The following is a 13,888-nucleotide window of genomic DNA, read 5'->3' on the forward strand; positions in this document are numbered from 1 at the left end:
TCTATCTTGCTTAAAAGGAGACACAACAGTATACATTACCTCATACTGTAGTCTCAGACTGTACTATAGCCCAATTACAGCGTATTCCGTTGATGTGGATGCACTTTCAAAGTCAAGTTGTAATAATAACTGCACAAAAAAAATTGCCGGTAAGCTACCATGCTAGAGTTGTATAGTATAGTGGAACAGGATTATGGCATCATCTGAGGTAGGGGTGGCAATCCCAACTGGCTTGAATTTGGTTTTATTTCGTGACAGGTGCAAATCGTGGTGGTGTATATTGCCATTTATAATGAGGATCACTCTTATTTCTTCCCTTTGAATGTTATTATTGATGTGTTGGGATTAGTTAGTTGGTCGCAGATATATATTATAATCAATGTTCAATATGATAGTTCAGCTCTCTCAGCCGAGGCTCAAACATGTACCACTATTACTGTTAATAGGTTTCGAATGTTAATTGCAAGTAACAATTGAGTTGTACTATGTGAGAAGCAACAAAGTTTAACACAAACTTAAGTGTTCCTGTTCTAGAAATTAGTCGGGTCAATATCATATGCTGCGTAGATCTTCACCGCAAGCAACTTTGTCTCCTCCCGACGCACATCCTCGGCAACCGATAACGGCCTAAACAGCTCACCTCATCCCCGCACGCCGAACCGAACCGATAAGTGCATGCATGCTCCATCTTTTCCTAGTTTCACTCTACATATATTCACATTACAAAAAACCCATTTTGATACCCACAGCACATAATATATAGTACCTATCCCAAAGATCCACTGCAGCATGTCAAAAGCCATCTTTCTCAACCCCGTCGATGGTAAACCCGGAAAGCCGGGTCAAGTCTACTACCCCCTCGCTGTGAAGACCCTTCCCCAGCCTGTACCTCAAGGCCGCGAGGTTTTAGTGAAGCTCACAGCTACATCGCTAAACCACCGCGATGTGTTCCTCCGTCAACATCTCTATCCGGGCGTCACCTTTGACGTTCCCATGGGTGCCGACGGTACAGGAACCGTGATAGCCGCCGGTGAAGGAGTGCGCGATCCGCAACGTTGGATCGGGAAGCGGGTGGTCATTAACCCCGGAGTAGGGTGGAAGGAGTCTCTGGATGGACCGGAAGATCCGAAAGGGTACAGGATCATGGGCGGGACGAAATCGTACAACAAGGGGACGATGCAGGAGTATCTCGCCATCGATGAAGGGGAGTTAGAAGAGGTGCCGGAGCATTTGTCGGATGCAGAGGCTGCGTCGTTTCCGCTTACCGGCTTGACAGCGTGGAGAGCGCTGGTGGTCAAGGCTGGAGAGAGAAACTCGAGTAAGGGAGCTGCAGTCCTGGTGACTGGTATTGGAGGTGGCGTGGCATTGATGGCGCTCAAGCTGGCGGTGGCTAGGGGCGTGGATGTTTATGTGACGAGCTCGAGTGAGGAGAAGATCCGGAAAGCAATTGAGCTTGGGGCTAAGGGAGGTGTGAATTACAAGCAAGAGAAGTGGGAGCAGAAGTTATTGGAGTTGTTGCCTACAGGGAAAGTGGCTTTCGATGCAATTATTGACGGGGCAGGAGGGGATTCGGTGGACAAGGCTGTCAAGTTGCTTAAGGTGAGTAGACCTCCCCCCTCTCGCTATCTGAGTACGTCTGGAATATCTGACTGGAATAGCCTGGTGGTGCTCTCTGTGTATATGGGATGACGGTCGCGCCGCAGATGCCGTTCTCCATGAAGGCTGTTCTGAAGAATATTGATGTCCGGGGCTGTACGATGGGCTCGCGCAAGGAGTTCAAGGAGATGGTCGAGTTCATCAAGACGCACAAGATCCATCCAGTCATCTCACGCATTCTGCAGACTGATCTGGAGGATATCCCTGCCATCGATGGAATCTTTGAGGATATGAAGGAAGGGAAGCAATTCGGGAAGCTGGTGATTGAGTTCGGGAAGACCTCTGGAAGCAAACTGTGAAGTAAATATCATTGCCAGATGTTAGCCTTCTTCTGTCACTGTGTTTATTATGAGGAACGTAGTAGACACGATGAAGCGGTACTTTCCAGAGCAGCCTGAGTGTGTAGTCGCACCTTCCCTGTGCCAGGTAATCCGTTTGCCTCCATGTCACAACCCCCCTGAATCGACTCCAAAGCCTCTGGGCTTCATTATCAACACTCCCTAGCTTTCAGGCCACCAGCAAGTTTATCGCTTAAAATTCAAGGATAGCTGAACTCTCATTGTTTGTTTAGATAGCGCATCATACTCGATCCGGCGAAATGGATGTCGACATTTTCACCTTATATGGACCTGGGATGTCCTTTTATCGGTCGCAGATTCAGTTGTCGTCTGCGAAAGAGAATGGCATAGTAGGAAAGACTAAATTGTCCTCACTATCGGTGTGTCAGCTCCACAACATTCACCAAACAGGCAGCAGGGTATACTTGTATCTGCAGGCACCAATGCTGATATCTACCCAGAGATACACCTCGGCTCTTGAGTCGTTGCAGGTCAGCAATCAGAACCTGGACCATAAGATGAGCACGCTACGCTCCAATGTATTCCGACTCAAAACCGATTTGTCGAAGCTCCAACGCCACGTTAGGGCGTTTCATAATGAGCTCTTGACCACATGGCAGGCTGACACGCTTACCCGGCTGGTTGAAGTTGTCTACGAGCGACAAAATTGGAAGTTACCAGGAGGAGTCGCTGTCGGTGATCACATCCATTTGAGCCGCGAGAGACAGTCACGCATCTTGGCCACGGCTGCGAGGAGGATCAGAAAGCCGATACTGAGAAAGAATTTTGGGCTCTCGGTGCAGTACTACTCGGCTCTACAGAGATACGACGAGGTGAGTGGTCAACCCGTCGGGATTTAGCAGAGACCCAGCTCAGATGTCAGCAGATTGTCCACCTGCGCAGTACGAACGCTTTTCGGACGGAATGCACATTTGCTCGAAGACTAGTTTCAGAAAAGGAGAATCACTGGGGCATGTATCGATTTTGGGGGGCACTGTTTCCCCTCTGCTATAGTCGGTCTGTGGAGGAGAGCGCCGAAATATTCTGATATTATTCCCGTGGGCGAACGAAAGAGATTTCTCATTTCAGGGACTGTCCTGCTTTCTGGTAGTCATCTCCGAATAGATAGCACTGAATGAAAGCTCGGTCAAGTCCCACAGGCTTGCAGCAGCCGTGGCGGGTTGAGTGAGACATGCTACCAAAACCGGGATGACCATCTGGTGTTGCTACCGATCCTATTTCTGGCAACGACCCATAGACAATCCAATCATTCCCTGGCTAGTTTTCGAAGCCAATAAAATTCGCCGTCCCAGCACGAAGGTCCCGGCTACGACTGTGACTGGCCATGTTTCTGGTATTTTCGACCAGCGGAGAGGACCTGCATAGGCTATGAGTTGGTTGGATAGCGTACGCCGTGCGGGATGCAGGATAGGCTTCGACCATGCAGCGCGAAGTCGGAAATTCCAGGATGAAGTCCACTAGACCGGATGTCACTGCTCAAGCGCCACCCATTGCACGTTGTTAGCTCCCGGATCCGAAGAAACAGGGTTAAGGATGACCCTTCTCACCGTTAGGCTGATAAGACACACACACCTGCGTCACAATGCATGACCCTGACCCCTCCCCTCATCCATACCGGCGAAGCTGTACGAAGTAGATAGAATGAACAAGTGCTAGACACTTGTGCGTGAGCACAAATCACTGACTGACGTCGAAGAATGGACTGAGATGGGGTATGACCAGAAAGCACTAGCAAAAAGCGAAGATGACCGGATCAGCTGACTGACCGAGTCAGAGTCAGGTGGTAACTAGTGCATTAATGCTAGACTAGAATTTTTCTCAATGATTTTCGTTTTTTTCTTTCCCCCCCCCGCCGCTGCCATTCTCCTTTCCTACAGGATGGGATGATCGGACATGCTTCTGATTCTCTCGATTGGATACGGGTGTGGTGCTTCCTTTGGATCTTCCTCCCCCCTCCCCATCGATATCTCCATCTCCATCCTTTGGTTGGTGATCATCGCTCGCTAGTGAGGGTTTCCTTTTGGGTCTGAAAAGGAGAGGTACACGATGGGATAGGGTGGTCAATCTTTGAAGTTTGAGATTGCTGTAGTTTCCTCTGGATCCGAGTGAAGTGAATCACATCCCAGAAACTTTGTTCAGCTGGTGGTGGGGTGGGTGGTGAATAGGGGGTTTGGGATGGATGCAGTGCGTATGCACACATACTAGTCTGCTACGTAGTAGTAGGGAGGTATGGGTCTATGTCTATGGGGCTTGGTGATCCTAGTCTTAGGGGATGGATGAGCTGTAGCAAGATGTACGAACTTGGTATGTGGGATTTGGATATCCCACTTTTGTTGAGGTGTTCAGCTTGACGTGGTAAGTTTATGGTTGAGGAGAGTGCATTTACCGAATGGATAGCCCATGTCTCACTAAATAGCCTGAGTATTAAAGGCTATATACGATAGAGGCTGCACTATGGGGGTGAGAATAGCCGCCACTACTACCACTAAAACATAACATGGGAACTAGGATCTGTAGACTGGATTGTGTAGTAGGGCATAGCCCAGAAATAATGAGATGAGTCTCTGATCTGGAAGTATGATGTTACTACTACGTAGTAATATCGCTGTACTAGCAACCCGACTAGAATATATATCCTGAACCCAACATGGAACTTATTTGACATATAAGGAACTAGTACTTACTAAAGTACTACTAATAGTACCAACATGTTTATCCCAAACGTAGTACACACCCACGAGGCAGTCAATCTACCTATCCAAACCTTACTACCACCACCTAAAACCCAAACCTGTCAACTGGCTACCATCTCGCCCGTGCACTGCATCCGTCCCGGGACTACTGAGCCTCGAGTGACACAGACAGACAGCCACAATCACAACCACAACCACAGACATGCTTTGCGAAGCGACTAGTGAAGCAGCCCTGTCGGCACATCATCCTCCAGAAGAAAGAGATCCCGTCCAGTGTGCGTGCACGAGCAAATCCCGGATACTCCGTACCCTATCCCACCTCATAACATAATAGTAACTTCAAATAACGGAGTGAGCATGGAGGAGTAAGTGGCGCAGATGTTTCAAGCTGAGGCATACGCCACTTTTTCTGTCTTCAATTAGCACATAGATTCCATCTAATGCTAACTAGCTAGGTGGGTGTTAACTGGTATAGACTAGTTTTTTATTACCTTGTTCCAAGGTTTGGTGGATTGGTATATACTCTGTATCAGACATAGCTACTACTACTACAACGTAGGTACGGAGTATATTTATCCATGTCTAGGAAACCATGCTATCCACCTACCCACTTGTACTTTGTAAAACTTGCACATCACTACTCCTCCTGATAGACATCTAGTAGCCACATGGAAGTCAGCTAGGTACTGGTATATACGGAGAACGCCGTTAACGCTCTGTCCAAGTAAATTGGAGCCAAGTTCCACACTGCTCGTCCCGAGGTTTTGGGTTGCTCTATTCTGGTCTGTTCTCTACACAGTCAGAACCAGAACTACTTAGCTCCGGTATTACCTAGTAGGGTAGTAGGTAGTATTCATCCATCAGTAGACTACTGGTCTGCTTTTGCTAAGGAGCCACTTTTACGTTGAACTTGTTTCGGACCTATCCCGCATTTCACGAGCCCCTGATTTACTTTGTGATAGATGGGTGGATGGAGTGTATTTACTGGTTGGAATTCGGGGGACGTAGCTCGGTAGGGCAGTGCACAGCCACACCGGGGCAACGGCTGTACTTTTCTTTTAGTTTAGGTGTTTTATGCTTGGAGGGGTGAGAATAACGACCGTAGTATATGGTATTGACGGGAGATAGAGAAATTGATAGATTGAATGTGTGGCTAATTGTTTGTTTGAAGCTATAATGATGGGACTTGTGATGTATGTGGTGACCACCACCAGATGTTCTCTACCTCTTTAGTTTATGTGTATACTATACTGCCATGCAGTAGCGGCAGCAAGTACAACACCATACTATAGTAACTCTCCATACTCCCTCCCCCAAATACCCACAAAAGCCAGTCAGTCTAAGTCAGTAGCACAGTAGTTAGTCACTTCGGTACCGACAGACTATAATAGCATATGCTTAAATTAGCATCAAGAACAAAACTCCCCATACCAAACAAGAGAGTGAGGGAAAAAAAAAAAATGGAACCAAAAGCTAAGCAAGCACAAAGTAAGTGGAAAAAAAAAATAAAAATAAACATGAAAAATTATAAAATAGTAACTCAGACCGACACCCAAACCAAACCAACCAACCAACCAGCCAACTAGGGTAGACCGTGACCTGACTACAGGTGAGACATACTACGGTTTGCAATTAGGGTTCGGGTTGCGCCTGGATGGGAAATGGATTGACGGGCGGGCTACTGCCACTTAAGTTTAGTTTGGTTGTTGTTGTGTTGTGTTTCGTTTGTGGGGGGAGCGCTTGGGTCGGCATTTCTTTTCATTTACTTCTCACTACCTACGTAGCTATTTAGCTCTCTTTTTTTTTCTGGGTTCATTTCTATTTTTTAATCGTATATGAGACACAAGTACCGTACTATTCTATGAGTAGAATGGGTTATCTTGGCTAAATGGGGGAAGGATAGAGTGCGGCTGGCTGAGGAGAAACAAACGAACAAATAGACCAGGCCAAGCCTTGCTAACTAACTAACTTAATAGTTGGCAAGTCAAGTAAGGTGACAAGTTAAATGACTAGTTAGGATTCATCTAGATGGATAGTTCAGTTAACCTAAGAGACTTTCTGACTTCTTGACTAAGCGGACATGTCTCCTCCCTGCTTGACTTACTTGTCTACATGCTTAGCTAGTGCACTGCTCCATCAATTTGCGGATAAAGGATTAAGACAGGTGAAACAAGTGAGAAAAAAATATGAAGTAAAATTAAAATTAGATATATCTTAGTTGGTTACTACGGAGTACTCCGTAGATATTGGTATTCGGTTTGCTGTGTTTGTCTAGTGTGTAGATAACCATAACCAGCCACCATGATCAACATCCCGCTCATCCCCAACCAAAACGTGCCGATCAAAAAAAAAAACCTTCTTACCGTCTATCTGTCCGTCCGCTCTGGGTGGGCCGGACTCTACTTACTTGCTGCGTATGCACGGCGCGTGCAGTTTAAGACCTGTTATTGCATGCAAATTTTGACGTCCCTCGTTCTGTGCTACCTTTCTTCCTGTCTGCTGCTCCTAACTTCCCATATGGCGTATCCCGTGCAGCTGGAAATGAGTATGGATAAGGGAAGAAATTATCCGGGTGGTTCTGGTGGGTATGCCAGCATTCAACAGTACTTGCTGGCGCATTTAATTTCCGATATCAGGGTTTGGTGGGATAACCCTAGCATCAATTTGAGGGTTTTTATTCTCTGATTCAAGGGGTAATGGGCGGATGGACGGTTGATAGCCCATGTCCAAGTAAGGGTGTAAACTCTCAAATGATGTACCTGGACCGGTCTACGTCAAGTCATGACTTCCGGGTAGATTGATTATCGACACACAGAAAGACCAAGGTTTAGACTAGACGGGAGGATGCAAGGACGATCCAATCCAAGTCTGTCTCCTGCAGATGAAAATTAAACTTCATGCGTCTTTGCTTGGTGCCTCGTGAGAGGGTGGCAGGTTGTGTGTGTGTTCCTTCGGGGCTCCGTGCTGGGTCTTGAGATCCTGTGATGACAGTGGTGTGCTGTGTATGGAGCATCATCCACTAGGTAATAAACAATGACGGCATGCTGGCCGTTAGATTGGCAGCATAACATATAACAGGGATAACTAAGGCGCGACTAGAATCAACTAGAGCACGTTTAATCTGACTGCTGTGAGAAAGCGTAGACTGCCATTTGTCGTGGTGCCGGGTGGGTGCCAAGAGCCGGCCGGGAATTGGACGCCTTCCAGCTATTCATCACTTTAGCTGACACGCCGAGCCGGGGTTGATTGCCCACCGCAATTAAAAGACCCTGAATGCTTAATTGCGGTTCTTGTGCTTCGGCTGCTTGGGGACTGGGGTGCTGCTAAGATGTGACAGATGCACTTGTCTTGGTCACAATAGTTGATACCACCTTCCTTTCTCTGCTCGAAAGAACGAGCGTCATCACTCGCCCATCGTATGATTGATGATCACCGCAAAGTCATACATAGTAGCTGGTCTAAAAAATATTCCATTCCACATAGTGACGACGTTCCGAATCCGAAAATACGGAGAAGATACGACACCACGCTTCCTCGGTAGAAAGTAAATTCCCACGCGCTGGGACCCATGGGTCCATCGCTGCTAACCGTTCCACTTCCATCATGCTTCCGGAAGATTCACCTCCTTGTTGACCGGCCGCCGGTTGGTTCCTTGGGTTGAGGTTCGGAGCCGCTAGGATTGACTGGCTCGCACTACTCCGTAGACGGAGTCGATGGGGGGGAAAGTGGAGCTTCGTAGGATTTCTCCGGTTGACCCCGGTGATGTTCCGGTGGTGGTGGATTTCACCATTGAATGATTTCCGGAGTTCAGGGCTCAATCATGAACCGTGACTGAATAATGATTGTTAATGATAATCCTCAGGCGGAGGATGCCGCCGGTGTAGATAGCTGTTGCACTGCCCGAGATTTCCACATTCTTTGCAATTTTGAAACAGATTTTCGGATGCAAAGGTTGACGATCATACTCCTCACGCACAGAGAATGCTTTCTTAGCACACATGCAATAACATCTACCCGTCGATTCCTGCTGCCCATTAACGGCACAACTTACTACACCGGCCGAATACCATGCCCACTAAGGGACGGCTAGCGCGCAGCCGGGGTTGGCATGGTCAGTGGACTAGTAACAGCCCCGATGGACTGCGGGATTTTCCATACCTTGATCGACTGGGTTAGCCTGAAGTTTGAACGATGAAGGGCACAGAAACTCTGCCATCAATTCTAGGCAGTAGCCAATTTGTTTTGTCCTTTTGAGGTTGTGGTCCGTCCGCTTGTTGAAACTTTGGCCGGTCACTCGGTCGGGCGCGGGCGGATTTCCCCGAGCATTGGCCGACCTCTGTCCTAGTGTCCTTTTGCCCTGTAGCGAAAGCATTCAGGAATGCCGAGCCTTCCTCCGACGTCTAAGGCAGTTGATACAAAGTATCTACTATTTCGGAAAGCTTCGTAGAATTGCTGGAGTAGATTCGGAGGTCAACATGCAAGACACTGTAATTGGCTTGGCTTCGGGTTAATTGAAGAAGGTTTGTAGTAACAGATAGCTCATATGCCGGTGTTTGGGATATATATCTTTCAAATAGACACCTGTGAAATGAGTAGTAGTACTCTTACTAGCAAGTTCATTGCACTCATGTCCTCATTTGACAGTCAGGGGTAGTATTGCCTGCCTCACCTCGACCCCATGCAAACGCATGTCAGGTTGAAGGACTAAACCATCCCTCGTGGCAATGAAACCATGGTCCTACAGACCACTTTTCCCTTTTCTTCTCGAACATGAGCGCAAGCAAACCACTGTGGTCGCCCATTCCAATCAGGGACAAGCCATGCGCACTATTGTGGACAGCGACTGCTGATCATCCCTGTATATAGCTTAGGGGACGAATCATCTCCATGGGGCTAATCATGCTATCTTTGTAGGGGCCCACAGCTTCCCTTTGGCATATCTGGATAGGAGCCAGTAAATAGTCTCAATGCCTGCTGAGAATCTTTTCGCCCGCAATTGCAAGGTGACTAAGGTAGGTACGGATACACTAGTTGCTGTAAGATGGCGAGCGCGCGTGCTTCTCAACGTGCGCCGAACGATGATCCGCCAAGTTACTGCCTTTGGGTCGATCTATACGACGAACTTTATTCGGCGTCGGTTAATTTCTTGAGATTGAAGCGACTCCTGGTTGGGAGTCATGTCGTCACATCGCATGAGATGAATTATGGCGATCAACGGCTGTCCGATAGTATTGTTTGTGAGGGACAGTGCCAGGTCATTGGTAGTATGTACCTACAGTGACCACCGCTACACGGTATGTTTAGAGAGCACCCGTATTTGAGCAACCGGCGCAAAGCCCGACATCCATGACTCGGAATTCGGAATGACACAATTGACAGTGTCTTCGGAAGTCAATCAGTTCTGGCAGTCGTCCCGAAGCCCTGAAGACCATTGAAAGGATTCACGGCAAGTATCATCTAAGTTTGAGACCTATTTCTTACCAAACGTGGAGTACGGAGGACCTCCGCAACAAGACCCAGGAAGACTGAGCCACGATGTGCTGTCCACAAGAGAATAAGATCGACAACGCTCGGCTTTTTGGATAACATGACTTCATAGGAAACTAGTGCACAGCTTGCCCAGGCTTGTTTCCTCTTGACTCCCGTCGATCTGAGTATAGCGTGGATGACTTGACCACCGTGGAACACCGCCATGACCTCATCTTCGATCCGGGACCGTCAGCATGATCACATCGGGCGGCCTTACGATGATTAGATCCTAAGCAATAGGCTGTACCCCAGCGTTGGTCCGTGGTTGGGGGGTGCTACGGCGAGTTTGATTAAACATCAATAGTTCCATCCCTGTTCTCGAGAAAGGGCAAGCAACCGGGATAAGCAGTTTCCAGCTGAACGCCCGAGGCCACGATGACGGCCGGGATGATCAGCTCATGGCGGTTGGCCAGGTCTCAGCAGCTCAGCCGCGAGAAGCGTCCACTGACGGCTCACAGTGTGGTAACAATGCAGGGTCGCTCTGCTGCAAGTGGAGGTGGTAGCAAAGGTAGTACTACCATGCTGCTACCTTACCACCACCAGGGGAATAGCCTTTCGGTGCTTCCCATCGTGCCACTCACCGGACTTAATTGTGAGCGAATCAAGTGCCGACATTATTTTAAGCGGAGGATCCTGGAGGAAGAAGCGGAAACCTTTTTTTCCTTCTTCCTTTCCTTCTTTCTTTTTCATGCGCTAAACTAAAAGTAAAGTGAAATTGAGTGGCAGTGGAGGGGAGGGGATCCACACCGCCCTCTTCTGGCACCAATGATACGGCCATGTCCGACCCTTGCATGACTTCTTCCAGTGGGAGCCAATGCAAGGTTTGCTATGTTTAGCATCTTAGAAGTACCGCTTCCCTCAGATAGATCGGCCGCTAGATAGCTACTTCACGGTGGTGGTTGCATGCCCGCGTTCGAGGATCCCACGATCCCACTGGCTGTCAACAAGAGTGAAAAATAGTGTGTTATCTGCTGTGCATGTACCTTGCTGTGCATTTTTAACTCACACCTTGCTTGATCGTTAACCGCTTCAACCGAGTTGACCAGATATCTGTTGGAAGGCAAATTATCCGCCTTGCCTACCAAAGAGAACAAAAGCCGAAAGGCTGGGGATTCAGACGCCGTTGGAAGTGGATGATCTCGGTAGACAAAACTAGTAAAGCACAGTTGAACCAAAGGTCAGCCGCTGCGCTGCCACAATGTGGAGTGATGGAGGAAGGAAGGCACGGAACAACGGAATCGTTGGCTGTGACTGGCTCTGGAAGCGTTCCCCTGCACGCTCGGGCGGGCTCGCAGTTGGCCTGACACCATTTCTTATGACTAGTAATAGTACTTACTTACTACTTGCTCTTACTTCTCCGACTGATCAAACATGTGGAAGAAGACATACGACGGTACTCCCGTAGACCAATCAGCAATTAACTTTTCCAGAAATCTTGGCGAACCATGCGAGTCTGATGTTTGAGCTTTGATGTCATGAGATGATGGTAGCGTATGGAGTAATCAACGAATCCGCTATGAATACAGTGAGTCTACTTACTACTGTCTACTAAGTATTGACTACAACAAAGTATTGAGCAGTCGGAAGTCAGGGAGTACACGCCGAGCCGTGGGCGGGGAATGTAGAAGGGGAGGAAGGCTTGTTCTTGGGGCCAGTGCAAGGTTGAGAGAGGAAAGATTGAGTGCCAAGTTAGCTAAGCAGGTCCAACACGCATAAGAGAGATAAAGAAATAGATACTGTGAAGTTAATTAGGACATAATTTTGATACTCAACTACGTACGGAAGATAGGACATGGTAGTCTTCTTCGGAACATCGGTCAGAAGTTGGACCCGATCACTGGAACTGCGAGGCTGAATCAGGCTTTATCTCCAGACCCAGAACGGAGCATTCCCAAACGGGATATTGATGGAGGGGGCAGCCAATAAACTAAAACGGTCTACTCTCGGCGGGTCACTGCTGCCTGAGGGCTCCAAATTAAGAAATTCCCAATCGGGCAAAGGTTCCTTGAGTTGGCACTGAATGTGCTCAACATTACTTCCTATTCGGGAAAGGGGGCAGGGGTGGGGGACCTTGCGAGAGCTAATAATATGTCACGAACTCACGATCGCTCCGATTCCTCTCTGCTTCCTCTTTACTCAATTGGTTTGCTTACCTCGGTAGACAGCTTCGATCGTACTAAGAACTTCCGCTACTATTATCTCATCAAGAGGACTCCGCGGATCACGAAGGGTCCTCCTGCTAGGTCGGTTTTCTTCAACTTTGATTGGAAGGACTGCTAGTGGGAGTTGCTTTCTATCCTTTGATTCCGGTTGTCAACTCTTTCGAGAAGGTGAGCCGGTTCGCCTAAGTCTTGAGACAGCAAATTCTTATGATAAGCCTGGGAAAGAAATGAAATAAAAAACCATGTCATAGGGGGACTAGACAGTAGAAGTAGTAATGGTAGTCATGAGGACAAGAGGTCGAGAGATGATGCATGAAACGGGGCAAAGTAATATGGAAAAACGCAGAAAACGGTAACAACGAGGACATGACTGTGACGGTTAAAGTTTGCTACTGCTAGTACAATATCTTACTGAATTAGCACAGAACTAAACAACAACTACTTTTCAGTTGACCCTTTTACTGGATACAGAGGACCGTGACAGGGCAGCTCATCCTGCCAGATGTACGAGGTTGTTTAGCCCAAACTTTCTGCGGAACAGTTATGATGGTAGGCTGGGTGGCTGCCCGGGGGGATCCAGTATTATTCTTAGGCCCCGTATCAGTCAGTGTATCAGGGCCTCCCGAAAGGCCAAGGAAATAACGGAAAAAGGTGAACATCGCCCCCTTCCCCCACCAACGAGGATCTTAGGAAGAATGGAAAATGACTGGAAAAACATGGTACAGTCGCCGCAGGTCATACTTTGCAGCGTAGATGGAGACCATCTGTTACCAATCTGAATCCCATAGGGCCGGAGGAATCTCCAGTAAAACCAAAGTTACTACGGAGGTAAAAATAACGGGAACCAGAAACCAGTTCTCTTTTTTGCCTTTTTCCCACCCCTCCTCTCCTCTCTCTCCTCCTTCTTCCACTGGCTTCTGCAGCCCTGATCTTTTTCCCTTGGGGGGGAGGATCCACCGGTCAAGGCGGCATGGACCGCTTGAACGGTGCCTGCTGCTATTCTTTGCTAACACCCTTGCTAGCCAGTTTAGCGCCTCTTCCCTGGATTTATTTGGGGAGGGAGTTGGATGATTATTCACCCAATACCCAATGGTGGGATTCCTCTCACCAAATAAGAATCTCCTCTTCCGAGAATAAAAATAATCATAACGTTTCTTACTTTCTTGGGCTTCATGACCTTTTAGCCCTGAAGCTAACTAAACCTATCTGGACTAAGAACTTCCCTACTCTCTCCACTTAGGATTTCCCCTCTTAGTGAAGGGCCGCTGTCCTAGCAAAGACGGAGGGTAGCAAAAAAGGAATAAAAAAAAATTAGGAAAAATAAAATTGAACTAGACGAGAAAATAGAGTGAAGGGTCAACGAGCAAGGAAAAAAAAAGATTTTCTAAAAAAGCACCCTTTTATTTTTGAATTACTGATTTTTCCCCCCTCTACCCTTGGAGAGCGGGGATTGTCTTCTCACGGCCTTCCCATCCTTCCCATCCTTGAA

The 13,888-nt window shown here is 47.8% G+C and overlaps 5 protein-coding genes across 5 annotated transcripts; 4 read left to right on the forward strand and 1 right to left on the reverse strand.

Moving 5' to 3' along the window:
* Positions 1 to 525: 525 nt before the first annotated feature.
* On the forward strand, positions 526 to 1,689 carry BO88DRAFT_403934 (putative alcohol dehydrogenase; the record flags this gene model as incomplete). Its single annotated transcript, XM_025706484.1, has 1 exon — positions 526 to 1,689. The coding sequence occupies exon 1, from the start codon at positions 790 to 792 to the stop codon at positions 1,687 to 1,689; it is 900 nt and encodes a 299-aa protein (XP_025564094.1). The 5' UTR covers positions 526 to 789.
* BO88DRAFT_403936 (uncharacterized protein) lies at positions 1,659 to 2,168 on the forward strand. Its single transcript, XM_025706485.1, has one exon. It carries the CDS (start codon positions 1,758 to 1,760, stop codon positions 1,953 to 1,955), a length of 198 nt encoding a protein of 65 aa, XP_025564095.1. The 5' UTR covers positions 1,659 to 1,757; the 3' UTR covers positions 1,956 to 2,168.
* BO88DRAFT_260492 (uncharacterized protein) lies at positions 2,106 to 3,123 on the forward strand. The gene is made up of 3 exons (XM_025702283.1): positions 2,106 to 2,374; positions 2,456 to 2,827; positions 2,881 to 3,123. Exons 1-3 carry the CDS (start codon positions 2,255 to 2,257, stop codon positions 3,040 to 3,042), a joined length of 654 nt encoding a protein of 217 aa, XP_025564096.1. The 5' UTR covers positions 2,106 to 2,254; the 3' UTR covers positions 3,043 to 3,123.
* Positions 3,124 to 6,964: 3,841 nt separating this feature from the next.
* Positions 6,965 to 7,464, forward strand: BO88DRAFT_260576 (uncharacterized protein). Its single transcript, XM_025702284.1, has one exon. It carries the CDS (start codon positions 7,010 to 7,012, stop codon positions 7,391 to 7,393), a length of 384 nt encoding a protein of 127 aa, XP_025564097.1. The 5' UTR covers positions 6,965 to 7,009; the 3' UTR covers positions 7,394 to 7,464.
* Positions 7,465 to 10,077: 2,613 nt separating this feature from the next.
* Positions 10,078 to 10,507, reverse strand: BO88DRAFT_260580 (uncharacterized protein). Its single transcript, XM_025702285.1, has one exon. It carries the CDS (start codon positions 10,400 to 10,402, stop codon positions 10,166 to 10,168), a length of 237 nt encoding a protein of 78 aa, XP_025564098.1. The 5' UTR covers positions 10,403 to 10,507; the 3' UTR covers positions 10,078 to 10,165.
* Between the last annotated feature and the right edge of the window lie 3,381 nt (positions 10,508 to 13,888).

Source organism: Aspergillus vadensis (genome assembly GCF_003184925.1).
Source record: "Aspergillus vadensis CBS 113365 unplaced genomic scaffold BO88scaffold_8, whole genome shotgun sequence".
Lineage (NCBI taxonomy): Eukaryota > Fungi > Ascomycota > Eurotiomycetes > Eurotiales > Aspergillaceae > Aspergillus > Aspergillus vadensis.